Genomic DNA, 26,760 nt, shown 5'->3' with positions numbered 1-26,760 from the left:
AAAAATGTTAAAGAATAAAATAAAATGTAGAATAGAAAAAAAAAGAAATAATATAACATAAAAAGAAAAAGATAAATACAATTGTTTTTAGGAAAAATGAGTAGGATAAATAATAAAATGGTTATTTATTTTATAGAGTAAAGTTATTCTAGTAAGTTAATCATGTATTAGCACAAATCGTGTTCATTCTTATTTTTTTTCAAATACAACTTATGTGCATAACTATTTATTTAAAAAGTAAACAATAGAACATATGAGACCGAACCAAACAATTAATAAAACTTTGTATATGAATTTATTAAACATTCAGTCAAAATTTTATCATTTAATATTAATATTTGAAGATAAATAAAAAAGAAAAGGAAATATTTTTTTAAAAATATTGTAAAAAATAATGAAAAGAAAAAAGTAAGAAAAAAAAAGAGGAAAGACAGAGTGTGTGAGAGATGAAAGAAAGAAGACAAAAGAAAAAAAAAAGTGTGAGAGAGATAAAAGAAAATATATAATCAACATTTAAGATTCAAAAAAGAAGATTGGCGTGTACATATGAAAAAGAGGGTACAGTTAGCAATTTATTGTAAGGAGAAAAAATAAATCATCTTAAATAGAATAGAAAGACTATAAATAGATTAGACAGACGTCCCTCCTCATTCTAGCCCCCTTGGATGTAAAACCTCAGTCTCTCACTCGCAGATCTTTCACTCACCCAAAACCAAGCTAGTCCGAGGAAGTCCTCTATTCAGAACCAGATATGGAGACAAAACCCACCGAGATCAGCAGCGGCAAGATGTTCGGAGGCTACAACAAGAGGTTCAGACATTTCAGCCCTACCCTCGGCTGCTCCATGAACTTCCACATCTACTTCCCTCCATCTCCTTCTCCCTCTCACAAATTCCCAGTCAGCCCCTCTCTCAATTTCCCAATTTCTCATTCCAATTTAACCTATTTTTTTGCACTTCCTTGATTGGTTGACATGGTTATCGTGCTGCCAATGAATAATAGGTCTTGTACTTTCTCTCTGGCCTCACATGCACGGACGAGAACTTCATTTTCAAGTCGGGTGCTCAACGCGCCGCTTCCGCTGAGGGAGTGGCCTTGGTTGCCCCCGACACTTCTCCAAGTAAATCAAAATGCTTTCATTTATTTATTTTTGCCGTCATTTTTTTTCCGAATAAGGCTTGTTTGTTATCGGTTCTACCTACCAAACTTTATTAAAATTAGGCTAAAATAGAATTTTGGTCTTTATCTGAATTTTTTTGTTTCAATTAAATTGAGCCAAGAGCCTTGGCTGATAAGGAATGCAAAACCAGCAGAGGAGAGGCCACAGAGAGACCCAAGAGGAAGATCGTGCCACCCAAATATTTACAAGATTTTGTTTAACAAATTAGTTAGTGGAAATGATACTTAGTGGGGTAGGAAATATGCTGTCTGCCACTTGTCTGTTTTGGCATTTTATTTTCTGTTAGATAATGTTCCCTGCATTGGCAACTCTGTTACTTGTCTGTGAGTGCAGAATCATCACTAGCTATTATAAATTAGGACCTAATGTAATGAAGAAAGGCAGACCAATAATATCAGTTTTCTATTTCAATTTAGTAAAAGGAGGCCCTCTCTAGTCCTCGAATTCTAGAGAACATATCATTTCTGGTGCTTTCATTGAGCACTATGGCAGAATCAACACGTTCCAAATCAAATATGGATTGTCTTGAGGAAGCTATCGCAAAACTTACCTCAAACCAGCTTTTGTTAACAGCCAACCAAAACTCCATGACCCTCAAGCTTGATGAACTCTTACAGAAGTTGGCCAATTTGGAGTCTCGACCTCTGTGGTGCCGACTTGGTTCTCGGAGTGCAATGGTTGAAGTCTCTGGGACCTGTCTTGACAAACTACAATGACCTCACCATGAAATTCCTTCACTCCGGTCGTGTGGTTGAGCTCAAAGGGGATACCAATTTTGAGCTTTGTGCCATCAGCCCCCCCAACTTCGTTGATTGATGCAAACTGATGGAGCTAGTGCATATTTTTCCACATCTGCCTATTGGCAGCAGAGTTCCCTTCGAACCAAACTCCTTCTTCTGTTTCCGCCATTCTAGCAATAGCCTCCCTAATTACCCAATTTGAACCCCTCTTCCAACCACCCACAGTCTTACCACCATCTCGACCCACAAATCACCATATTCACCTCATTCCGGGCACGGGGCTCTTTATTGTGTTTTTTGACGATGTCTTGATCTATAGTTCCATTATCGAGGAGCATGTCCGGCATCTAGAAAAGACATTCCAAGTGCTCATGGAAGGCAGCTTCTTCCTGAAATTATCCAAATGTTCTTTTGGTCAGCAACAGGTGAAGTACCTTGGCCACTTCGTTTCTGCTCAAGGGGTCGAACCAATACACGCGAAAGTGCAAGCTATACAACATTGGCCCTCCCCAAACTCATTGAAGGCACTGCGCAGCTTTTTGGGACTTGTGGGATTCTATCGCCGCTTCATTTGTGGCTATGCTTCCATAGCAGCGCCTTTGACCACCGTGTTGACTAAGGATAGCTTCGTCTGGAACCAGTCAGCCCAAATAGCCTTTGATCAATTGAAGAAGGCAATTTCGTCCGCCCCTATTCTTCTGTTGCCTGATTTTTCAATTCCATTCGTCTTAGAAACATATGCCTCGGGGATTGGTATGGGCACAGTCCTATCTCAAAAAGGTCACCCCATTGCTTTTTTCAGCAAGACCTTCAACACAAAACTCCTCATGGCATCAGCGTATGTCCAGGAATTGGCCGCCATTACCGTCGCCGTTAAGAAGTGACGTCAGTATCTTATTGGTCACCACTTCACGATCCTGACCATAGAAGTCTTAAGGAATTGATGACACAAGTAATCCAAGGGCCAGAACAGCAACTATACGTGGCCAGGCTTATCGGCTACGACTACTCTATTCAATTTCGATCCGGAAAGACTAATCTGGTAGCTGATGCCCTTTCGTGAATCCCTCAAGCCCCTTCTGGTGAATTTTTACTTCTCTCTATGCCACATTTTGAGTTTATAAATGAACTCAAACGTGAACTAGTTCGACATCCTCAGTTCATTGAGCTCAGACAGAACATCATCGAGCTACCTCAGCACCATGCTGATTACAAAATCACCCAAGACTTGATTTTAAAAGACGGATGTATTTGGCTGCCATCAGGCTTCCAACTCATTTCATCGTTGTTGATGGAATTTCATTCAACCCCCTCCGGTGACCACATGGGCATCATGAAAACAATGGCCAAGCTCAGTGATAGTTTCACTTGGTCAGGTATGAAGAGGGATATCCAAGAATTCATTGTGGCATGCTTAGATTGTCAACATACTAAGTATGAGTCGAAGCAGTCTGCAGGGTTGCTCTACCCTTTACCGGTGCCGGCAAGGCCGTGGGAGGACCTATCCTTAGATTTCATTGTTGGGTTACCTCCATATCGGGGCCACACCACAATCCTAGTAGTTGTGGATCGTTTCTCCAAAGGGGTACATCTAGGAATGCTTTCCTCGCTGTACACTGCCCACAATGTCACAATGTTGTTCATGGACATTGTCGGCAAATTAAACGGCTTACCCAAAAGCTTAGTCTCTGATCGAGATCCTTTGTTCATAAGCAGATTCTGGCAGGAGTTGTTTCGTTTATGTGGCACGACACTACGCATGAGTTCTATGTATCACCCATAGTTGGACGGTCAGACAGAGGTACTGAATAGAGTCGTTGAACAGTACTTGTGGTCTTTTGTTCATGGGAAACCTACATCATGGGGAAAGTTCCTATTATGGGCAGAATATTATTACAATACTTTGTGTCATTCTGGTTCTGGGGTCTCTCTTTATGAGGTTACTTATGGCAAGAAGCCATTAACAATTCCGCAATATATTACCGGCACATCGAGAGTAGAGGCAATAGATGACTTTCTAAGTAATAGAGAATCAGTTTTCACAGAATTGCGGAAGAAACTCTTAAAGGTCCAGGAGCATATGAAGCTATCTGCAGATATGAAGAGGCGCAATGTGAATTTTGAGTGTGGAGACCTGGTGATGGTCAAGCTTAGGCCTCACCGACAAACATCTACTTCAGGATCCAACGTTCCATATTCCAAACTTGCCAAAAGATTCTATGGTCCTTATCGAGTTCTGGAAGACTGGAACGCATTGGTAAGGTCGCCTACAGGTTGGAATTGCCTCTAGGATCCCACATACACCCTGTATTTCACTGCTCCATTTTGAAACCTTTTTGGCAATTATTGGATGGTCCACCTTTGCCCTTGCTTGCAACTGCTACGGACAATCAACCCCTTATTTCACCACTCGTGATTTTAGGCACTAAATGGGCTCACGAATCCACTCCCCCCAAGCTAATGGTCCTGGTTCAGTGGGATGGACTATCCCCAGATGATACCACATGAGAAGACTGGGAGGAACTCAAGTCTAGTTATGACCTTGAGGACAAGGTCTTTCTTGATGGTGCAGGGGATGATAAGGAATGCAAAACCAGCAGAGGAGAGGCCATTGAGAGACCCAAGAGGAAGATCATGCCACCCAAATATTTACAAGATTTTGTTTAACAAATTAGTTAGTGGAAATGATACTTAGTGGGGTAGGAAATATGCTGTCTGCCACTTGTCTGTTTTGGCATTTTATTTTCTGTTAGATAATATTCCCTGCATTGGCAACTCTGTTACTTGTCTGAGAGTGCAGAATCATCACTAGCTATTATAAATTAGTACCTAATGTAATGAAGAAAGGCAGACCAATAATATCTGTTTTCTATTTCAATTTAGTAAAAGAAGGCCCTCTCTAGTCCTCGAATTCTAGAGAACATATCATTGGCTCAGCGGTGAAGTTGTGCCTTGGTGACCTGTTGGTCATGCGTTCAAATCCAAAAACAGCCTCTTTGCCTATGCAAGGGTAAGACTGCGTACAATGACGCTCTCCCATACCTTCGCATAGTGAGGAGTCTCCAGGAAATGGGGTACGCTAGTTCGTTGTTTCCTAAAGTTTAAAAAGTTTCATTTTAGTCCCTTAAAATGTTTCTATTAGAATAAACTGGTTCTTCCATTACTTTAACACAACTTGTTAACACGTGACAAACTCTGACGCCCAAACTGTAAGAGAGGTCATGTTAGATGGACGTTTGCCGGGTCAGCACAAATTGACATCGATAGTGCCAAATAGGCAAAAACTGATGAAAGGAACAATTTGGTCTATCAGAAACGCCTTATGGATCAAAATAAAACCTTTTAAACTTAAAAGACCAAATTGAAAATAATGTAGACAAGGGACAAAAATTCTATTTTAGCAGCTACAATAAAGTCTTATCCTACTAGGTGAGGTCGTCACATGAATCACACGACGTCATTCGGCACAAAAATTATATTTTTGCCTTAAAATTTAAAAAAAAGGCATAAATAATCTTTTGGTGTATTATTGAATAAGGTGTTATAATAAGTAATACATGGACAATGTTAAGGTAGCATTTTATACCATCATCCGATTATAAACTGTTATTCAATCATAAACCACCATTTATAATAAGTTTGTTAATTTTTATAATAATTACTTTAAAATATATATCAAGATGATTTCTGATTGCATGCCTATTAGAATGAAAAATGAATCCTAATGTCATAATAAATTAAAAAGAAAATTTAATAGGGACCAAAACAGAGGAAAAAAAAGGTTAAGAGAGCTGGAATGAAAATGACTACATTATAGGGACTATATAGTTATTTAAACCAATTAAAAAATATATATTTTTAACTACTATAATTAATTGGTGATAGAGTTGCTACTTTTCCTTTTGCAGTTAAGCTTCAATTTGTTCTCAGTTTTAACTTCATAATGCAGGAGGCTTGAATGTGGAAGGAGAAGCAGACAGCTGGGACCTTGGAGCAGGTATGCCACATGAGACCATTATATTTGGGCCTTAATTGAACCTTGGGCCTGACTTTGTTGGGCTGGGGATGGGGCCTTAGTTGTGTAGTCTTGCAAAGTGTTTGTCATATGAGAATGTTGATCTTTTTGAAATTGCCATTTAGATATGGTATTGGGCGTGTAATGGATGTTCTGTTTTATCTTCTACCATTGTTGCTAGTGACTTAGTGGCTAAACTTTCATTTTACATGACCCAAGTACTGCCTATACACTTGGTAATGAGTATATTATGCATATAGAAGTACTGTTTTTAATTACTCCTATATTTGTGTAAGGAATTTTATATGTATAAATAAGAGGAACTTTTCCTAATATAATTCCTTCAACATGGTAGTGGGAGAGATCTCAGGAAATAAAGCAACCTAACAAGAGTTTACAAGACTTGTCAGTAAAGGGGAGTAAAAATTATTGTTTGTTCTCCAAGGCTATTTGTTTTTGTTACTGAATGTGACTCTCATTTGCATAGTAAATATATTAAATATGCTGTGTTTTTTTTCCTCCTTGTTGTGTTTTCTTGCTAAGTCTCTCTTCATGTGGTTTTTGGGATTAGATATGGAACTTATGATGTAATTTTAGACCTTCAATTATAAAGTCATTGAGTAAGGGACAGTGTATTTCATTGTTATATCTTGTTACAAAATAAAGATATTTTTATATTCATTGTTAAACCTTTAACCCTGGTAGCGGTTGATGTGTGTGGGTAGGGTGAAATAAAGTCTGGGTTTAACTTGTTATGGCTAGTTTGCATAAGTTAAATTCTTTTTGGTAATTAATGTATTTCTTGAGTTTTTGACCTTTGGAATATTATGAAGATTGCTGACTGAAACCCTTACCTTTGATTATGGTTACCAAAAATTGTTTCATAGTGAGTAGGGAAAAAAAAACTTTGTTATAAACTTTGTGATATGATGAATGTATGTATGTGGGTGCATATATACATGAGGAAATTTATCCCAGGCTAGATGAATAGCACTCTTGTTTAGACAAGTCCATTACCATGTGCATGCCCCACTTGGTCCTAATGTCCAATATACAATGCATTTCAAAAGATTTACACCATCAAGTCCATTACCATGTGCATGCCCCACTTGGTCCTAATGTCCAATATACAATGCATTTCAAAAGATTTACACCATCAAGCTACCTGGGCTTCTTCATGTTTGCACCTGAATCAATGGTACGGTACCCATAATAATGTAAATTGTTTTTTTTTACTCAGCAAAGATAAATATATTCATATATGTGAAAGAGTACCAGAGGTACTTAAATACAGCTATTTGGTTTCTGAGATTTGGTTCCTTAACAGATTAAAAGAAATCTGGATAGGAACCGAATCCAGGCACCCATTACACTATTAGCAAGTAGCTCAAAAACCACAATTGCATCATCTACTAGTACTTGAACCCTGCTCTAATAAACAAAAGCCAGTGACATGTTAGAGGACCAGTAGCTGTAGGGACAGTCAAAATCCTTCTCAAAACCCTTTAACCACGTCCATAGAGTAAATATAGCATCCTCCATCACCTTGTTGCCATCAAAAGTTCCATTTGAAAAAATTGTTATTCCTCTGCTGCCACATTGTCCATGTAAGGGCCAGCCACCAACATCTCCACCTGGTATCCTTAATACCCTGGGCCAAACAGTTCACATGTTGTGAGAAATGCTGCCTTGGGTTCAAAGGAAAAACACCCTGAATGCTCACCCACGACATCGATTCCCACCATAGGGGGAGAATTTTGTCACAGAAAGAATAAGTGTGCTTCGTTTTCCTCGGAATTCCTACAAAATGGGCATAATGTATCAATGAGATCCACCTGTCTCCTTAGCAAATTCTTTTTGGATGATAATCTTTCTTTAAGTAATCTCCATGCAAAAACCGCAAATTTAGGTGGGATCTTTAATTTCCATATGTCTTCAAATACCTTTACATCGTCCCCCTCGATCTCCTCTTCACTCAACATGTGATAGGCACTTCTAATTGAAAATTGACCACTCAGGTCTGGTTTCCAACTCCAAGCATCCCTTCTGTGAGACTGAATAGTGGCTCCATGCACATCATTGAGGAAGCAATCAGCCATGTGAAGCTCACTCTCGAACAAGTGTCTTCTCCAATTGAATTTCCACTCCCATCCATTAGCCTCCTGAGCTCCCATCTCCTGAATTGTTTGGTTCTGCTAGTAGGAAATTAGATACAGCCTAGGATATTTTGCAAGAAGTGTTGTGTCGCCATCAAGCCACCTATCCTCCCAAAATTTGATCTTTTCCCCATTCCCCACCTTCCATACTATTCCTCCCTGTAGGGCTGTCTCATATTGCGGATTATGAATAGCCAATTTTAGGTCTCTCCACCATAACGAGACATTACTATCACTTGAAACTTCATCAAGACCCCTCTAGCCGCCATACTTTGATTCCAAAACCCTTGCCGCTCTCCACCATGATTGAATAGGTTCCACTTCCATTTGCTAAGCAATGCAAGATTGAATTTGTTGATGTCCTTGATGCCCAACCCTCCTTTGTCTTTAGGGAGGCATACTGTCTCCTACTTGACCCATGCAATCTTGTGTTGATCAACTCCACCTCCCCAGAGAAACCTTCTTTGTATGCCTACCATCTTGTCTATCACCTTTCTGGGAACCCTGAAAAAAAATAAAAAATAAATTGGAATAAAAGTTAGGATGGACTGGATAAGGGTGACTCTCCCCCCAAAAGATATATGTCTCTGTTTCCACTTTGTCAATTTCCTCTCACACTTTTGGATGACTGGATCCTACAACTGACACCTCCTTGGGTTTGCCCCTATGGGTATTCCCAAGTAGACAAAAGGAATGGCCAACACACTACAATTCAAATAATTTGCTGCGTTTTGCTTCCACGACTTCGGCATATCAATTGCTCCAAAGCTGCTTTTTGCAAAGTTGATTTTAAGGCCAGACACCATTTCAAATATCCTCAAAATGACTTTGATTGCTTTGGTATTCTCCATTGACGCCTTCCCAAAAAAGATGGTATCATCCGCATACTGCAAAATGGAAACATCCACTTTGTCTCTACCCACTGCAAAGCCAGTGTATATTTTCTTTTCAATAGCTTCCTTCATCAATCCACTTAGACCCTCAGCTACAATATTGAAAAGAAAAGGTGCCAATGGATCACCTTACCTTAGACCTCTTTGGGGTGTGAACTCTGCCGATGGACTCCCATTCACCAAAATTGAAACGGACGCGGATGATAAGCAACCCTCAATCCATCTAGGACAAAAGCCCATCCTTCTTATCATATAAAACAAAAAATTCCATGAGACTGAGTCGTATGCCTTCTCATAGTCTACTTTGAACACAAGACAAAGCTTTTGCTTTCTCTTAGCTTCCTCCACCACCTCATTTGCCACTAGCACTCCATGTAATAAGTGTCTACCTTCTATGAATGCTGATTGTCTTCCATCAATAATGGACGACATCACCTTCTTTAGTCTTTTAGCCAAAAGCTTGCTGACGATCTTGTACACATAACCTATGAGAGAAATAGGTTTGTAATCCGACAATCCTAGTGGATCAGATACCTTATGGATTAAGGCTATGAATGGCGTGTTACAACCCTTCGAGAAGATCCCATTCATCTACAACTCATCTAGGAAACAAAGGATGTCAGGCTTGAGGGTTTGCTAGAACTTCTTAATGAACTTGAAGTTAAAACCATCTAGGCCCGAGCTTTTCTCACTACCACACTCCCAAATCGCCTCTTTTACCTCTTCCTCAGAAAATCTAGCAATCAATGAATCATTCTACTGATGGCTGATTACCTAAAACCGTATCCCATCAATCAATGGTCTGAGGAGCTCTAGCTCTTTAAACCTTTGTAGAAAAAATTGTCTGGCTGCCTCTTTGACCTTTTGAGGTTCATCAACCCAGGATCCTTCAATCATGATGCCCTTCAATAGGCTGTTTCTATGAGACTTGTTGATCATGAGGTGAAAGTACCTTGAGTTGCAATCTCCCTCAATCCATCTTGTTCTTGCTTTTTGCCTTAGTAAGGACTCATGTGAGTGGGCAGTCACCCACAGTTTTTCCTGAAGTTCCTTCCTGAAAATTGCCTCCTGGGGTGATAATTGCCTATCCATTGTCATCTCTTCAAGGTTGCTAAGCTCATCTTGTATCTGCTTTACCTTCTTGTATGTGTCCCCATATTGCTCCTTATTCCATATCTTCAATCTATTCTTGAGGCGTTTTAATTTTTCTTTGAGCACATAGTCCCCCCACCCACTTTGTTGGGTAGATGACCAGCAATCCTGTACAACTTTGATGAAGGATCTGTACAGAAGCCAAGAGTCCAGAACCCTAAACGGCTTAGGTCCCCAATCAATAACTTTTGACCTGAGGATAATCGGACAATGGTCAGAAAAATTTCTGACCAAAGTGCATTGCATAGTTGCAGGCCATTTGTTAATCCAATCAGGTGAGACTAGAAATCTATCAAGCTTGCTTTTGGTTGTTCCATTCGGTCTATACTAGGTGAACTTTCTTTCCATCCACGGTGCATCCTCTAGCTCCAAATCCTCTATCCACACGTTGAACTCCCTTATACTGTTTTCCCCTCTCTTCTGTGGCAGCTGCCTAGCCTTTCTGAATTGTTTCTGACATTGTTGAAATCCCCTAGAATGCACCACAATCCTCCAAGATATGAACTTCTTAGCTGCTTTATGTTCTCCCATAGGTTTCTTTTGCTTTGAACTGTGGAAGCAATGTCTTCCAAGGTTATTTTCATGATGTCAAAGAATCAAGAGTTAAGCAAATTCCAAAGATTCAAGAATCAAATTTCAAGAATCACGATTCAAGAATCAAGTTTCAAGAATCAAGATTCAAGAATCAAGTTTCAAGATTCAAGGATAATCAAGATCAAGATTCAAGACTCAGATTCAAGAATCAAGAGAAAACTCAATCAAGATTAGTACTAAAAAAGTTTTCCAAAACATTGAATAGCACAAGAAGTTTTCACAAAATCATTACCAAAGAGTTACCAAAGAGTTTTACTCTTTGGTAATCGATTACCAGAAGGTAGTAATCGATTACCAGTGTTTTAAAACGTTAAGATTTCAAAATTCAAGAGTTACAACTTGTGTTTAAACATTTTCAAATCATTTTAAACTTGTGTAATCGATTACACAATACTTGTAATCGATTACCAAAGCCTCTAAACGTTTTAATTTTCAAAATTCAAAATGAAGAGTCACATCTGTTGATGTGTAATCGATTACACCTTAATGGTAATCGAGTACCAGTGACTGATTTCGAAAAATAAATTTTCAAAAGTCACAATTCTTCAAGTGACTTGTTTCTGAAGATTTTTTCAAAAGTCACAACTTTTTAAGTGATTAGTTTTAAAGAAATTGCCAAAAGTCACAAACTTTGACTTGAGTCATCAAGAGATTATAAATATGTGACCATGGCATGAATTTCATAATCATCTATCTTTAATCTATCTTTACATCATCTCTCAACATCTTTCAATCAATCTTTCAATATCTTTCTACTCTCTCTACAGAATTCTCTTATTCATTTTCTCCATCTTTCTAAAAGTTTTTGTTCAACACTTTTTTTTTCAAGAAAAATTCTTTGTTAAAAAACTTGTGATATTCATCTTTTTCATTCTCTTCTCCCTTTGCCAAAAGAACAGAAGGACTAACCGTTTGAATTCTTTTGTGACTCTCTTCTCCCTTACAAAAGATTCAAAAGACTAACCTCCTGAGAATTCTTTTGATTCTTCCCTTCCCCTTAAGCAAAAGATTTCAAAGGACTAACCGCCTAAGATATCTTTTGTTTTCCCTTACAAAGATTCAAAGGACTAACCGCCTGAGAATTCTTTATCCCAACACATTGGAGGGTACATCCTTTGCGGTACAAGTAGAGGGTACATCTACTTGGGGATTGTTATACTGAGAACAAAAGAGGGTACATCTCTTGTGGATCAGTTCAAGTGGAGGGTACATCCACTTGGTTTTTCAAAGAGAACAAGGGAGGATACATCCCTTGTGGATCTTTGGCTTGTAAAGGATTTTACAAGGTTGAAAAAAATATCAAGAATTGTAAGTTGCTTGGGGACTGGATGCAGGCATGGTTTGTTACCGAACTAGTATAAATCTTGTGTTTGTCTTCTTCTTCCCTACACTCTTTAATTTCCGCTGTGTATTTTTAATTATCGCTTTTACTTTTGATTAAGTTTCTATTTCTGTTCTTTACTTTCTTAACTTTCTAGTAAAAGCCTAATTGAATCTAATAACATTAAGAATGATTAGTTTTTAAATAGTCAAGGCTCATTAATAATTAATTCAACCTCCCATCTTAATTATTTCGAGGCCACTTGATTCAACATGAACATCACAAGGTGAACAAATATTACAATATGGACCGTTTGAGCTTCCTTGAGCCATTGGCCTACCAACAAGATGAATCCACTACCAATGACTTTGTTTTGTAGTTTGAAGACTTCTTCACTCCATAAACATAATAACCCGCCTGCTGAGTTTACTGCTGCCTGCCATTCCCATGTTACCTCCTTGTCCCCCCACAAAGCTTGGCACAAGCCCACATCAATGGTCTCTTTCTTAGTCTCTTGAATACACAACATGTTGATTTTTTCTTTTCGAACCATTCTCCTAATCGCAACCCACTTTACCCGCCTCCCTAAACCTCTTACGTTGTAGGAAATAATATTCATGGGTTTTGTATTCTTGCACCCAATCTCTCTATCTCCTTCAAATCCCTTTCCTCCATTTCCTCTATGTTGTTAATCAGCCCTTCATTGTGTGTCTCATCTGTCATGCCCAACACCTTATCCATTTTCAAAATAGCTTATGCCTCCACTAAATGAGAATTGAAACTATTATTTACAGGCTGTATGTCTTTCTTTACTGGTGTGTATTGTTGCTGTCCCAATTGCCCACTATAGGTGGAGACACCTGTGACATTCTCTGCCATTTGCTGCTGATGTGTGATCTCTGTTAGATTATTTTGCTTCAGACAACCCTTTGCTTTTTGTCTTTGATTCCTCCTTGTTCGAGAGTAGCATTAAAAATTGTCGTTGGGGGCAGAAAAAAGAATATGTGGGCTGTTTTTGCACTTAGTCTTGTTAACTATGGGGGTGTGATTAGAAAAGCCCAGCCCATTTCCTCCAACTTCATTTTCCAGTTGGCACTCATGTGTTATTTCTTCCTCATACGCCAACATCTCTTTCTCAGCTTCTGCACTTTTAGTTTCTAGATTTCCTTTTTTATGCTCCCTTTGTGCCCCCTCAGGATTCTCGATGACTCCCACCTGCTCCCCCTTCCTCTTCTGATTGCGTTCAAATGTGGGTTCCGAAAAACCTTCTGTCAACTGGTGACGCGCCACGTGGCATTGACTGGCGGCACCGCAAGTGTCCGTTACTCCAAACGTCGGATTGGGCAGCTGTACCCGCTGGACAAACAGAGCTTCTGCTGGTCCAACTCCAGCGGGATGACTGCTGGTTAAAACGCCACCACTGACTGTCCCTGGCGGCGCTTCTGAGCCTTTGACGGCCCTTGCCTTGACCACGCTTGGTGTCACCGGCGGTGTCTGTCCTTTCGAGCTGTTCTTCTCTTCCGTCTCGTTGTCGTTGGGAGCTCCCTTAGTATCCTTTGTTGGCGAGCCCCAGCAACTGTCGTCGGAGTCAATTTCCTCCGACGACCACGTCTCCCTCCTTCATCGGCAATTGCACGTGTCAAGGCCTCGGCTAAGTTCCTCCACCACCTGCACCTGGTACACTTCTCCCCCAATATCGACACTCATGGTGTGATGGATGGCGGGGCTCCACGGCATGCGGATAAGCACCCTAGCGCGATCCACCCTTCGAGCCTCCTCTGTATTGTCGTCTGCATCCACCAGTTCCCCTATTGCAGCCACGATTCGCTGGATATATTCCCTATCCAGGCTATCGGAGGTATGCCCCAACAGTGAACCAAGCTAATCTCTGGCCCGTTCTGAGGCTCGGGTGCCATTTCTCCAGCGAATAAAACTTATAGTCTACTTCCTCCGATGTCTCCTTCACCATGCGTTCTGCTGTAGCGTCCGTGAGTCCTAGTAGAAGCACCATATCATCCCCCATGTACTTTGGGGTTATTTCTGCTCCGAAATCCCATAATGGGTCTTCTTCAAGTCTATCCTACCACCTCAGGTCTTTCAGGCACCCCACCCATGCTTGTCTGAGCCAGTGCTTGTCATTCATTGGGATGTCAAGGTATAACGATGATCGAGATTCGCCTCTCTTTGTGTCTTCCTTGTATGTTTCCTTTGGCTGTTCCACTTTGTACCTGTCTCTGGCCACTACCTCCTCATACGAGGTCAAACTCCTTGTTGCTTGATGGTGACCTCGATATGGTGCTTCATTCTGCTGCTTCCCCTCTTGCTTGTTTGGTACTGGTGGTGTCTCTGCCTTTGTTGCCATGTCCCTCCCGTATTTAGGTATGTTGACATACAGTTTCAAGCCTCCGATGACAAGCTGGTCCAGTTGTCTAGCCAACTCATGCACATCTTTCACTCCCTTGAATCTAGCGAACCCATATCTCCTGCCATTCATGTTTTTTTTCTTTGAGATGAAAATCTCCCTCAAATCGCCCCACCTCCTGAAGCGATACCACAGGTCACGTTCTGTGATGTCGTCTGAAAATCTTGTGAAGTAGAAGGTCGAAACGTCCTGCTTATCCCTCCAGTTTTCTCGTCAGCAGCTTTGCTGTTGGCCATCCCTGTTGTCGGGATGTGTCCGTCAAGGATCCACGTACAAGCTCACTCTATCTCTCACTATTGTCCGGCCTCTAGTCCTAACTCTCTCCCTCCCCGTGTTTCTCTCTCTACTATTTCTCTCACCTCTCATGTCTCTCTCTTCTTGCCAATCTCATTAATAGCACCTTATAATAATGTAAATTGTGAAATGTTGAAGATTCTGTCTGTGCATACAGAAAATTCACTTCAAGAAGTTGTAGCAGATGTTGAATGTTATGTGTTAGTTCCTTTTTGATGATTTGGGATTTGTGTTGTGAAGTTGTTGCATCATTCATAATTATTATTTTTTTATTTGTTTAAACTATTAGTATTGCTATTGTTGTTGTTGTGATTGAGAAAGTTCTGTAAAAATTGTGTTTATTTGGAAAAAGTGTGTTATGAGTATGACTCCACCAAATCAATTAGCTAGGAGCATTTTTGTCATTTGTCAACTCCCATCCCCTTATATCACCTTAACCCAACCCTCTTTCATGGAAAACAACATTTGGCCTATACTCCTCACCTTCAACTCTCATACATTTCCTCTCTCTTCATCTTTCCAAGAATTATCTTTGCTCTTCTCATCCCATCTCACTTCATTGCAGATTGTGAGGGTTAGGGTGTGCACTGTTACACCATGCTTCTTTACCCTTTAACTCATGAAGCAATCCCATGGATCTAACTATATATTCAGATTTGGTATGAGGCGTAATGAATTTAGGTGTGGGACTTATAAGTTAGTTAGGAATTTTGTGAGAAAATCAGATAGTATAGTGTATAACTCTGGAAATTGTAGTGATATAGATGGTAACTCCAAGTGATGTGTTGAGCAGCATACTGGAGGATGCTGATATGTAAATATAAATAAGAAAAGAATGTTAGTCAGCTACTGTTAATTCATAGCTGTTGGGTAGCTGCCTAATATATTATGACTGATGTGCAGTTCACAGTTTCTTTGATCCCTCTGTTTCTCTCCTCTTTCTCTCTATCCTCGCTATTCTGTTCTTCCCCTTTCGCCTCTCTTTCTCTTTCTTTCTGTTTCTCTTTCCCACCTAAATCAGATGTGGACTGTCTTGAACATTATTGCTGGGTTAGTGGATATTGGCATATTTTACTTTTCTGAATATTTCTCCATAATTGGTAAATATTGGCAATTTAGCATATCTGATTTTCATATACATTCTGGAACAGGTGCAGGATTTTATCTCAATGCTACACAAGAGAAATGGAAGAATTGGCGCATGTATGACTATGTTGTCAAGGAGTTGCCAAAGCTTCTGAGCGATAATTTTCCACACCTTGAAACATCAAAGGCTTCTATATTTGGTCATTCTATGGGTGGGCATGGTGCTCTAACAATCTACCTAAAAAATCAGGATAAATATAAGGTGTAGTGTTGATTACGCAACTGAAATCTTCTGGTTTTAATATAGTCATAGAATTACTTTGAAAAATTTGGCAATTTCCTGAACATTATGGATAGTTTTACTTTTGAAAAAGCATGTGTTTTGTTATTAGTTACTATTATTATTTTTGTCTGCAAATACATTTTTCATTTCTAGGGATATCAATTACATTTAGATTCTGAGCAATTATTCCAAGATGTATATTGCATAAGGGTTAGTGTTTTCTGATATTTGTTAGGATATCTGGTAGTCTTGAATCTTGATAAGCTTAAGCTTATATTATAGATGGAACTATTACTGTTTAATAGTTGTGAGATAATGTCTGATACAAGGTGGATGATCATTAGAGTTCCTTTTTTCCCTATTGGATTTTTGGTACAAGTGATGAGTTTATCTTTTATTTCTTTTGAGTTGCCTTTGCATAAGGCTTAGTGGTTTCAAATATTTGTTAAGATATCTTTACTCTTGATATGATGTGTGTAAAACAAATCTTTTTTGTTGAACTTTTCCTATTCAATAAATGGAGAAAACATCTGAGTAATAGAGGATGATCATCAGAGTTCATGTTTTCCCTATAGGACTTTTAGTACTAAATACTTTGGGATTAGGGCCTAACTCAACCTTACAAAACCATCTTGTAAGGTGATGATTGCCCAAGCTTTATAAGTTCTATTTAGTTATATCTCTAGTCAGTGTGGGTTCCCAATTTGCTAATAGCCGACATCTCGGTGGCTCCACACCATGACAGTTCACTCAGTCTTTCTGGTCCGTTCCTTTGTAGGTAACTCTTTCTGAGGCAGTGCGGCCTAAGGCTGATCACAACTGAGGCAGCTTTCCAACACACCCCCTCATGCTCCAGTCTATTGACCTGGAGCGTGGCAATGCAAGTGGCCCAATAATGGATTTAGGATAGACTCTAATATTATCATAGAATTTGGGATTAATGCCTAATTTACTTCTACAAAATCGACTTGTAAAATGAGGATTGCCCAAGCTTTATAAGCTCCATTTTTTTTTTTTTTGATCGGCAAAGATAATATATATATATATATGAATATAAACCAAGTACCAGAGGTACCATGATTACAGAAGAATCCAGTGGGATGGTTCCCAAGACAGACTACATAACAGTCTCGGAGGGAACCAAACTGGAAGATAGATAAATACAGCTACTGCTACACTATAAATTCTACCCTCAACTAAGAACAAAAACATCTCTAAGGTTAGAGGACCATTGATTATAGTGAATTGTGAAATCTTTCTCAAAACTTCTAAGCCATGACCACAGTGAGAATAAAGCATCCTCCAACAGTTTGTTTCCATCAAAGGTGCCATTTGAAAATATGATCTTGTTCCTCAACTGCCAGACGTTCCAAGTAAAAGCCACCCACCATACCCTCCATCTATTACCCCGAATTCCATCCACCCAATCAATCATATGTTGGGAGAAATTTTGCCTTGGGTGCTGAGGGAACACACTAAGCATGTTCACCCAAGACAGAGCTTCCCCCCATATCGGTGTAATTCTGCTGCAGTGGAAAAAAAGATGAGCTGCATCCTCCTCCGATCTCCTACAAAATGGGCAATGAAGGTCATTAATCTCCACATTCCTCCTACACAAGTTTAGCTTGGTTGGCAATCTGTCTCGAAGTAGCCTCCAAACAAAAACTGCAGCTTTAGAAGGGATTCTTAGTTTCCATAATACTTCAAAATCTGCAGTATCGTCCCCCTCTATTACATTTCCCCTCAATGCAAGATAAGCGCTTTTTACAGTGTATTGGCCAGTAGGGTCCTGCTTCCAAACCCACTCATCCCGACTGCTAGGTTGGATTCGGATGCCTCTCACGTCCTTTAGAAATGAGTCAGCCATGGGTATCTCGCTGTCGAACAAAAGTCTCCTCCACTTGAAGTCCCATTCCCAACCTATGTCTTTGAGGACTCCCATTTGCTGAATGAAATGATTCTGTTGACATGAGTTGAGATAAAGCCTCGGGTATTTGGCTATTAAAGCTGTCTCCCCATCAATCCACCTATCCTCCCAGAACTTGACTCGCTCACCACACCCCACCTTCCACACCATTCCATTATGAAGAACCAGCTCTTGTTGCGGATGATGGATAGCCAATTTCAAATCTCTCCACCATATAGAATCATTCGAGTCAATCATTATAAGCTCCATTTAAGCCATATTTGTAGTCAATGTGGGATCTCAAGCCTCCAACGTTGTGGTGGTCCACTCTAAGGTTTCACTCAGTCTTTCTGGTCAGCCCATCCATAGATAGCCCTTTCTGGAGACACTTCAGTATAGGGGTGACCACAAATAAGGCTGCTTTTCATATATTTTACCTATGTTAGTTTGGAATGAATAGGTAATGAGTGCTGGGAGCTTAATTTTGTTGCTTGATCTTTAGCAAAATAACGTATTAATAATCCTGAGTCCTGACAACATGGTAGTAACTCAGTCACAAACTTGTGAGCTTTAAGATTTGAAAGCCCCATTATGTGGTTAAATGAACCAATATTATTTTTTAGATTATGGATTGACAGAGTTAGTGGGGAAATGAGGTATAGTTAGGAATTTAAAATGTACTTGACAAAAGCATCTATAACATTCAGGAGTCATATAGATGGGGTTAATATTCTTTGGAAGGGTATACTATTGATGTTCTTAAAAGTTGCTTTTTGTTTTTATTTTCAATTTCTCAGTATAAAGAAACTCTTTTGTGAGTGGTTTTATAGAGCATGATTGGAAGAATTATCATATGATTGCAATAAGATAATTTCACATTTTTTAAAGAAAAAACAAAGGCAACGATTTTTGAGTTAGATTGTAGGTGGTGATTGTACATAACTACATATAGGTGCTGCACCCCTTTGTTTATCATCTTTCTTCTTTGCATCAGTTTTTAAATACTGAATGTTTGGATACTTCTTGGGGCATCCATTTCTTTTTTGGAGTTTTAATAATCATGAATCTTCTGAAGTGGAATTGAGAGTCAACACTAGGTTTTCCTATATTAGTAGGATTGCATAAGGCTTGACATTGCAACCATATTTTCTTACCTTAGTATAGCTTGATGCTTCTTACAAATGATAGTCCTAGTTTATGTGTCAAGGAGTCATTTCTATTTCTTAATTTGAGGTTTGAATTGAAGCTTGGGAATAGATGTTTTTGTTTAAATAGGAGTAAGACGTAACAGTATGTGCTATGCAAGCTTAGCAAAATACAAGTTAATGATGTTTTTTTCAGTATAAAATTGGGATTATATCACCTTTTGCATATTCAACATATTATATTGGATCCATCTTATGAAGTGATGAGGATGCAACAAATACAATTCTAGTTAGTGGATAAAATAAATAATGCTTCAAGCATAACCTGTGATTGCAGAGTGGGTATGAAAGCAAAATTGGATTGGATACTTTTAAGTCTGGAAATGCTTTAAAGTAGTGAATTTTGAAGAGTAAAGTGCTAACAAGAGAAAAAAAAATGTGCAGTGGAGAAGAGAATGTTGAGATGGGGATGAGTTCATTAGAAAACAGATAAGATTAGAAATGAATGTATTCAGGAGAAAGTTGGAATAGCAGCTATCCAGTTAAGAAGATAGACACACATTCATAGCTTATTGTTCAAAAAACATGTAATGTGAACTGGTTGCAATCTTCATACTTATCATGTATGTTGCACGTTAGAAGCAAACCAATTATTTCATCCTTGTGGTGAGCTTTTGAAGTTTGTAGAACATTATTTCCTAAGAGGCTAAGATAACATATAGACTGTACCTTGTCATGATGTCATGATGAATTTTTTTTCTTATTATTTGGATTCTAACTTAATTTTCTTGTGTTTCTTTACGTAACATGCTTGTTCCAGTCAGTTTCTGCCTTTGCTCCAATAGCAAATCCTATAAATTGTCCTTGGGGACAGAAGGCATTCTCAAATTATCTTGGTGACAATAAATCTGATTGGGAGGTATTAATTAAATGGGGAAACTGCATGTTCGCTTTACTTAACGGGTCTTAATATTTCATATTATAATAAGAAGTTGAAAAACTGCAGGATTACGATGCTACTTGTTTGGTAACGAAGTTTCCCAATGTTTCTTCCACCATTTTGATTGATCAGGTAAAAAATTGTGGTTTCTGTTTTTTTTTTTTTTAAATACTTGTGAATTATTGATTTAAAGAGTTGCAAAATTATGGCTACTGGTATCCTGTACAGTTTTATTAGATTGTATTTGATTTTTATGTTTAAGAAATCTAGTTTTAGTAGCAGTATAATAAACCAATATGGTATGTTAATGTTATATATTGTACTATTCTTCTTAGGGCATGGTTTCAATTTATAAAAACATGTACCCACATACTCGTAGCAAGTTTCTGCTGGTTTTATCATCCTCTTATTGTCAATCCACTTTTCAGGGGGAAGATGACAAATTTTTGCCTGATCAACTTCTGCCTCACAAGTTTGAACAGGCTTGCAAAAAAGCCAATGTTCCCCTACTGCTACGTTTCCAACCTGGTTATGATCACCTTTACTATTTTATAGCCACATTCATAGATGATCACATCCGACATCATGCTCAAGCTCTTAAGTCTTAGTTAAGTTGTGTGCACTCTGATGAGTGATGATCTATAAGTATTTTGTGAACTCTACTGAATCCACTCAGATGTTAAGTTGCTCGTGGTACCCTGGTTGTATTTGAGTTTGGAATGGAACTTCTTCCATGTTAGTTTAAAACTAATCCTTTTGTCTATGAAATATATAATTTTTTTTTCTAATGACAAATTTATCATAGATTGTAGTATATTTTGATAGAAGTATTTTATTATTAAAAAATAGTCTTATTAAACAATTTATTATAAGGATAAATATGAACAAGGGTAGGCTCCTGACACTAGTTTACCAAATGTGACCATTGCCTTAGAAGGAGTGCTCATGGTTTGGATATTTATATAATTAAAATCATAATTAATGAATAACTAGATTATAAGTGAGTATTATAATTATAATCATAACTAGTTTTTGAAATATGGATATATAATTGGTTATAAATAACCTAGTTATATAACCAGTTATATAATAAGTTATATCTAAAATCAATTAAATAATTCAGTTATGAAAAAATAAAAATAATTTATTAGAAATAATCATAATTATAAAATTGATTATAGTTTCATAACTATTTTTATATAACTAGTTACACTTATACTTGTCTTATTAAGACTATTTTTTAGCAGCCTTATAACCCAATAGTGCTTCTCGTGTGTAGCATAAGAGTTTGTCTCCGGTTTCTTTTACTTTAACCGTGTGATAATGTATTGAGGAGGATGTTGCAATGAAAGACAATTGAACTTTTTTTAAAAAAAAAAAATAAGTGAAAAATGAGAGTTTTTAAAATATAGGAAAAACTGAAAATCCTTTTTATTTGGAAAATTCGGTCTTTAAAAATTGAGATTAGGCTTGCAAGTTAGTTTTTTTATTATCCATAAAAATTGAATATGATATCATGGGGTTTATAACACTTACATCTTTTCAATTAATTAAACTAAATCTCATTGGTTGCTAGTTAGATCATGTATAAAGTAAGTTGAAAATTTAATTTTATTGTATTCTCAATACATTTAATAAAAATAGTTATTTTATATTCAATTGTGTAATTATTAATAACTTTAAGAGAATTTATTTTATTCATAAGATAAAACAAATGAAATTTAGCTAAGAAAATAATTTAATACACAAATATTTTAAAAAAGGTCATTTATGAAGAAGTAATTGTGATCTGATAATTCTTGTGCCAACTATCTTTCAATATATCGAGAAACTTAAGATATGTCAGATTTTTTAAAACATAGACTTAAATATACTTTTAGTTTTTATAATTTTATGATTGTGTCATTTTGGTCCCTATAAAGAATTCTTACCTTCCACATTTTAGAAATATACTTAATATGATCAATTATTAGTTTGTCGTTAATTTGACATGACAAATGACATGGTGGTCTGACACATATATTAATGTGTCATATGAGCAATGTCAGAGCGTCATGTCACCATATATTAAAATTTCATATCAACATGAAAAATCATGTCATCACAAATGTATCATGTAAATAATTTTTATTAAAAAGAGCTAAAATGTTTTCTGTTCTTATAAAATTAGAAATGTTCAAATTTCAACCTTGCAATTTTTTTTTGTTTTCATAAAATTGAAATGTGTTTAGTTATGGCCCAAAGCAAGGTTAAGGTAGATTTGAAACTGTTGAGGATTCTGGGGGTTAAAAAGTGTAACAAATTGCAGAGCTATTTCAACAAATTGTAGAAAGAAAATGCAGTTTATGACCTTTTTTTTTGTAATTTGAGGTGGTTTTTCATCAATCTGTGATGGTTTCTATGTAATTTGTGATAATTTTTACCCCTAGATTTTTAACCTCCACAAATTGTTACACATAGGTTTGAATTTACCCAGACCTTGTTTCAGGCCAAAAATTAATACATTTCAATTTTATGAGGACAAAAAACCAACGAAAAAATTTGCAGAGACAAAATTCAAATATTTTCAATTTCATAAGAATGAAAAACATATTTTAGTCATTAAAAAATTGTCAAACTAACAATGAACCAAAATAAGTTTATTTTATCAATGTCGAGGACCAAATATGCAATAAAAGTTTTTAAGGGACCAAAATTATACATTCATAAAACTATAAGGACTAAAAGTGAATTTAAGCATAAAGTATAATAATTTTTTGATTGATTTTAGTTAGATTCTTCTGCCATAGATAAATTAATTTTTTTTATTAAGATAAATTCATTTTTAATTATATTTTTTTTCATATAAATGTATATTTAGTAAAACTTGTTAGAAACTAGATGATCCATCACTGGATAATCCACACATCTTTTAAGGTTTTGATAAAAATAAAGATATAAATTTTTGTTAACTATTTAGTTATATGTAAGTTAACATGATTGATGACTAAAAACAACACGAGGTAAGACTTGTCTATATATGTATACCTCGTCCATGGGAAAAAAGATGTACTTGATCTTCATTAATTAATTATCATACAATGGATCCAAACACATGTTTAAATATCCACTTATTAAAGTAAATTAGTTTGTGTCATGTCAAATGGTATTATTAGAAGGAATATATCTCATAATCTATATTATCATTCCTTTTATATGTCTAACGATAATGTTGAGCTATGAAGAACAAATTTAGAAAGTATTGATCCAAAATCAATCAAAGACATGAATCAATTGTCAAATAGTTGGAAATAACAATCAAAGATCAACAACAATCATATTTCAATATTGAAGATTCTCTCCCTATTAACAAATATCTCAGTATAAAGAGAATGTCAATGACTCAAAGAAAAATAACCAACAAGTAAAAAAATTGATAAAGCCGTGCATTCAAAAAAGAAACACAAGAATATCATTTTCAAGAGAAACACTAAAAATGAACATTAGGGCAGTTACTCAAAATAAGCATTTCCTTATTTTCTAAGCTATTATGTTATACTATACACATTCTCACAATATTTTGTGAGCTGTCATTTCTAGGATGTAACAAAGATCATTTAAATCCCTAGTCAAATTCAATTGTACTAATCTTATTTTAAAAAATAAACATATTTTTTAAACCATCCTTTCTTAAAAATTAAAACTTGATATCAAGAATAAAAGATAATCATTCGAAATAAAGTCTCAATTAAATGAAACACGTTTTGTAAATAATCTTGTTAAATAAGTTAAAATTAATTAAAATTTACTTATATTTGAGATTAACATACAAAAGATTTTTTTCTTGTATTTATTTAAGAGCAGAGGGAATATATAGAAAGAGAGAAAGAGAAAATTCAATTGGCAGTGAATGAAATTGCAGGAATGAAATTGGCACAATATGTAGGAACGACATTTGTGAGAATGGAAAAAAATAGAAAGGAGCATTGAGAATGTAGTAGGGTGGTGAGTAGTTAGGATGATCTATATGGATTTTTAATCATGAAGAGGAATTCATATCATTTGGGAATAAATTTTTGTTATTCTCTCTGTTGTGATTAAATGTTAATTCAACATGAGATTGGTATACTGGGAAATAAAATATGTTCATGATTAATTATTTTATCACTTTAACCCACGAATATATATGAAAAAATATTTAACATAATTTTATTTTTTATCATTAAATATTAGTTGTTAATAGTTAACTTTTTGTTAGCGGTGGGATGGAACCCCGACCTTTCCCTCATTTCCTTCTCTTTTACCCACAAATCTATGAATATATATGAAAAAATATTTAACCTGGTAACTTTAAACAATTACTCTTAGAATAATTATTCAACTTGTGCTTACAAATACAAATACATATACATCTGGTGCCATTGCTAATATAATTTCTTTAGCCAAGCAATATTTAAAGATCTTGGATTTTTTATCCTCCAAAAAATGACTTGATTGCATTTTTGACATACATTCCCATACCAAGGAACAAGATGACAACCACCAAGTTAGCCAGTTTCTTTTGCTTAACAACCTCCCCAACCAAGCCATAAAGGGTTGTAGGTAACCTTCGGTCAACCTTCTTATTACTCAACTCATCAATTGTTTCATGCATATTCTGAGCTTCAGAAGTGGTAGCTTTGGCTCTATTCTGAGCAACACAGTTATCATCTTCCCCTACTTTCCCCATCTCCTTTGTCTGAGAAACCTCACTTGTCTTTGGTTCTTCTTGTGTTGGTGTCTCTTTGGTTCCTCTTTGGTTGTCATCAGCTTCAAGATTTGGTGTTGGTGATTTTGTTGTTGACTTAGCTTCAGTGATGATTTTGGGAAGCCTTATATATAGTAGGCCACCTTGTAACTTGGCTTTGATCCCATTGGTGTTAGAATGAGGAGGAATGGTGTATTCTTTGTTAAATCTATGCCATTTGTTCTCACTTATCTGTTGTTCACCACTGAGTTTTAGTCTACGGTTTGTGCCTATTTGAACCCTCAAATTCTCCTTTCTAAATCCTGCCCATCCAAAGTAGATAAGTTTTGTTGGGTGGCAATTGCATTTGGATTGGTGGAATAAGATGAAATTGAGTTATATTTCATTAATGTTTGGATTGCTAAAATTGAGGATGGAATATAAAGAAAAATATGAGAATTATTTCACCATATTTTATTGTTTCCTTGCATTTTTGTAACCATAGTTTGAAAAGAATGAGATGAAATTAGAATTTTGTTCTATTCCAAACATGTCTAAACAATAAAGTAAGACTTTACATTAACAGCATATCAATATTAAAATCTTTAAACATTTTAGGTAAAATTTCTATTTCTATATAATAACTTTTATCATTTAATATGTAATAAAAAACAATAAAAACAAAGCCTCATAAATTAAATGCGTTTTTGAATCAACTTAATTTCTCAGAAAAAAATCAAATCTCAAAGAGAATTCTACAGAATAAAAAAAACTATTTTGTTTTAGAAAAACTAGAAGCTAGAAAGCATCAAATCAAGTAAAGTTAGAGAGAAAAAAACAATTTCACCTTTAAGCATAAGAATAAGCGTGTCACTTTCTTCATCTTGAGCCCATTCATAAGATGGTTCAAAATCTTCGTAGACACGATTAGCTGCTTGATGTGAGCTTGGATCCGTTTGTGCCATTGATAAAGTAATTTTCGCCTCTTCTCTTGGAAATGAAATCTCTGGCTATACTATGTTTCTTTTATATATATATATATATATATATATATATATATATATATATATATATATATATACATCATCATTGCCTACTTTTTCTTCCAATATGGTATCCCTTTCCCTGCAAAGATTGATTTACGTTAAGTACTATTAATTTGTTCCATTACTTTCCATGCAAGAGAAATTGAAGACAAGCTTTGTTTTGTGTCAATACACAACTTCCACGCTAGGTTTCACGTGTTCCTCCAAGAAACATATATGTAAATGTAAGTAATTCCATTGTGAGGGTTTTGTACTTATTCTTCCTTACCGTGCTAGTTTATGATTCATATACGCAATGAAAAATTAAAAATTGTCTCCCTTTTTAACTAAATAAAATTTACAGCTTTGAAAAAAAATTGAGTTCTTTTTTTTTATCATAATTATAATTTAACAGAGGAGATAGGGAAGAGATATTAAAAATTTGAATCCTAATCCAAAATTTGAGTCATTCAAAACATGCAATTAGAGACAGAGTAAGCTTAAAATAGTTTGCAACCGTAATTGTGACCTCAAGTTTTTGGGGCCTGCATGAGTACATATGACCATGTGATCGCAATTGTGATCCCGTCAATCACATTTGTCCAACAATATCCAGGGTTACAATGAGACTACAACCATAATTTAAACCTTGGAGAACAGTATTACTATTACTTATGTTATTAGGAGCCGTATCAAGTCAAAGCATGAGGAAGAGTTAATCTTGATTGTACAAAGCATACATGAATAACCAGGATTAGAACTTTAACCATTCAATTTAAATGTATGGTCAAGATTTACTCTTCTTACACTCTCATCTCTAACTTGATACATGTCTTATATAAAAGTGAACATTCCTTCCAACACCAGATATGTCTCCTCTTCCTATGCATCCCAAATGCTAAC

At 36.4% G+C, this 26,760-nt stretch overlaps 2 protein-coding genes across 2 annotated transcripts; one reads left to right on the top strand and one right to left on the bottom strand.

Moving 5' to 3' along the window:
• Positions 1–640: 640 nt before the first annotated feature.
• Positions 641–20,941, top strand: LOC114371899 (S-formylglutathione hydrolase-like). Its single transcript, XM_028329212.1, has 7 exons — positions 641–898; positions 1,003–1,120; positions 5,870–5,917; positions 15,919–16,115; positions 20,008–20,106; positions 20,194–20,259; positions 20,556–20,941. The coding sequence occupies exons 1-7, from the start codon at positions 752–754 to the stop codon at positions 20,733–20,735; spliced, it is 855 nt and encodes a 284-aa protein (XP_028185013.1). The 5' UTR covers positions 641–751; the 3' UTR covers positions 20,736–20,941.
• A 3,496-nt stretch (positions 20,942–24,437) lies between these two features.
• On the bottom strand, positions 24,438–25,850 carry LOC114370740. The gene is made up of 2 exons (XM_028328132.1): positions 25,680–25,850; positions 24,438–25,155 (listed from the first exon to the last, which is right to left on the bottom strand). Exons 1-2 carry the CDS (start codon positions 25,795–25,797, stop codon positions 24,578–24,580), a joined length of 696 nt encoding a protein of 231 aa, XP_028183933.1. The 5' UTR covers positions 25,798–25,850; the 3' UTR covers positions 24,438–24,577.
• Between the last annotated feature and the right edge of the window lie 910 nt (positions 25,851–26,760).

This window comes from Glycine soja, chromosome 10 (assembly GCF_004193775.1).
Source record: "Glycine soja cultivar W05 chromosome 10, ASM419377v2, whole genome shotgun sequence".
Lineage (NCBI taxonomy): Eukaryota > Viridiplantae > Streptophyta > Magnoliopsida > Fabales > Fabaceae > Glycine > Glycine soja.
Note: the sequence above shows the minus strand (reverse complement) of the source record. Positions and strands in the feature narration are given on the sequence as shown.

What these genes read in the sequence shown, in the direction of transcription:
- LOC114371899 (XM_028329212.1), top strand. Translation starts at nt 752, where the DNA reads ATGGAGACAAAACCCACCGAGATCAGCAGCGGCAAGATGTTCGGAGGC. An exon ending in CAGCTGGGACCTTGGAGCAG is followed by an intron (nt 5,918 to 15,918) that starts GTATGCCACATG and finishes ATTCTGGAACAG; the next exon opens with GTGCAGGATTTTATCTCAAT. An exon ending in CCACCATTTTGATTGATCAG is followed by an intron (nt 20,260 to 20,555) that starts GTAAAAAATTGT and finishes TCCACTTTTCAG; the next exon opens with GGGGAAGATGACAAATTTTT.
- LOC114370740 (XM_028328132.1), bottom strand. Translation starts at nt 25,797, where the DNA reads ATGGCACAAACGGATCCAAGCTCACATCAAGCAGCTAATCGTGTCTAC. An exon ending in GCTTATTCTTATGCTTAAAG is followed by an intron (nt 25,156 to 25,679) that starts GTGAAATTGTTT and finishes TTGGATGGGCAG; the next exon opens with GATTTAGAAAGGAGAATTTG.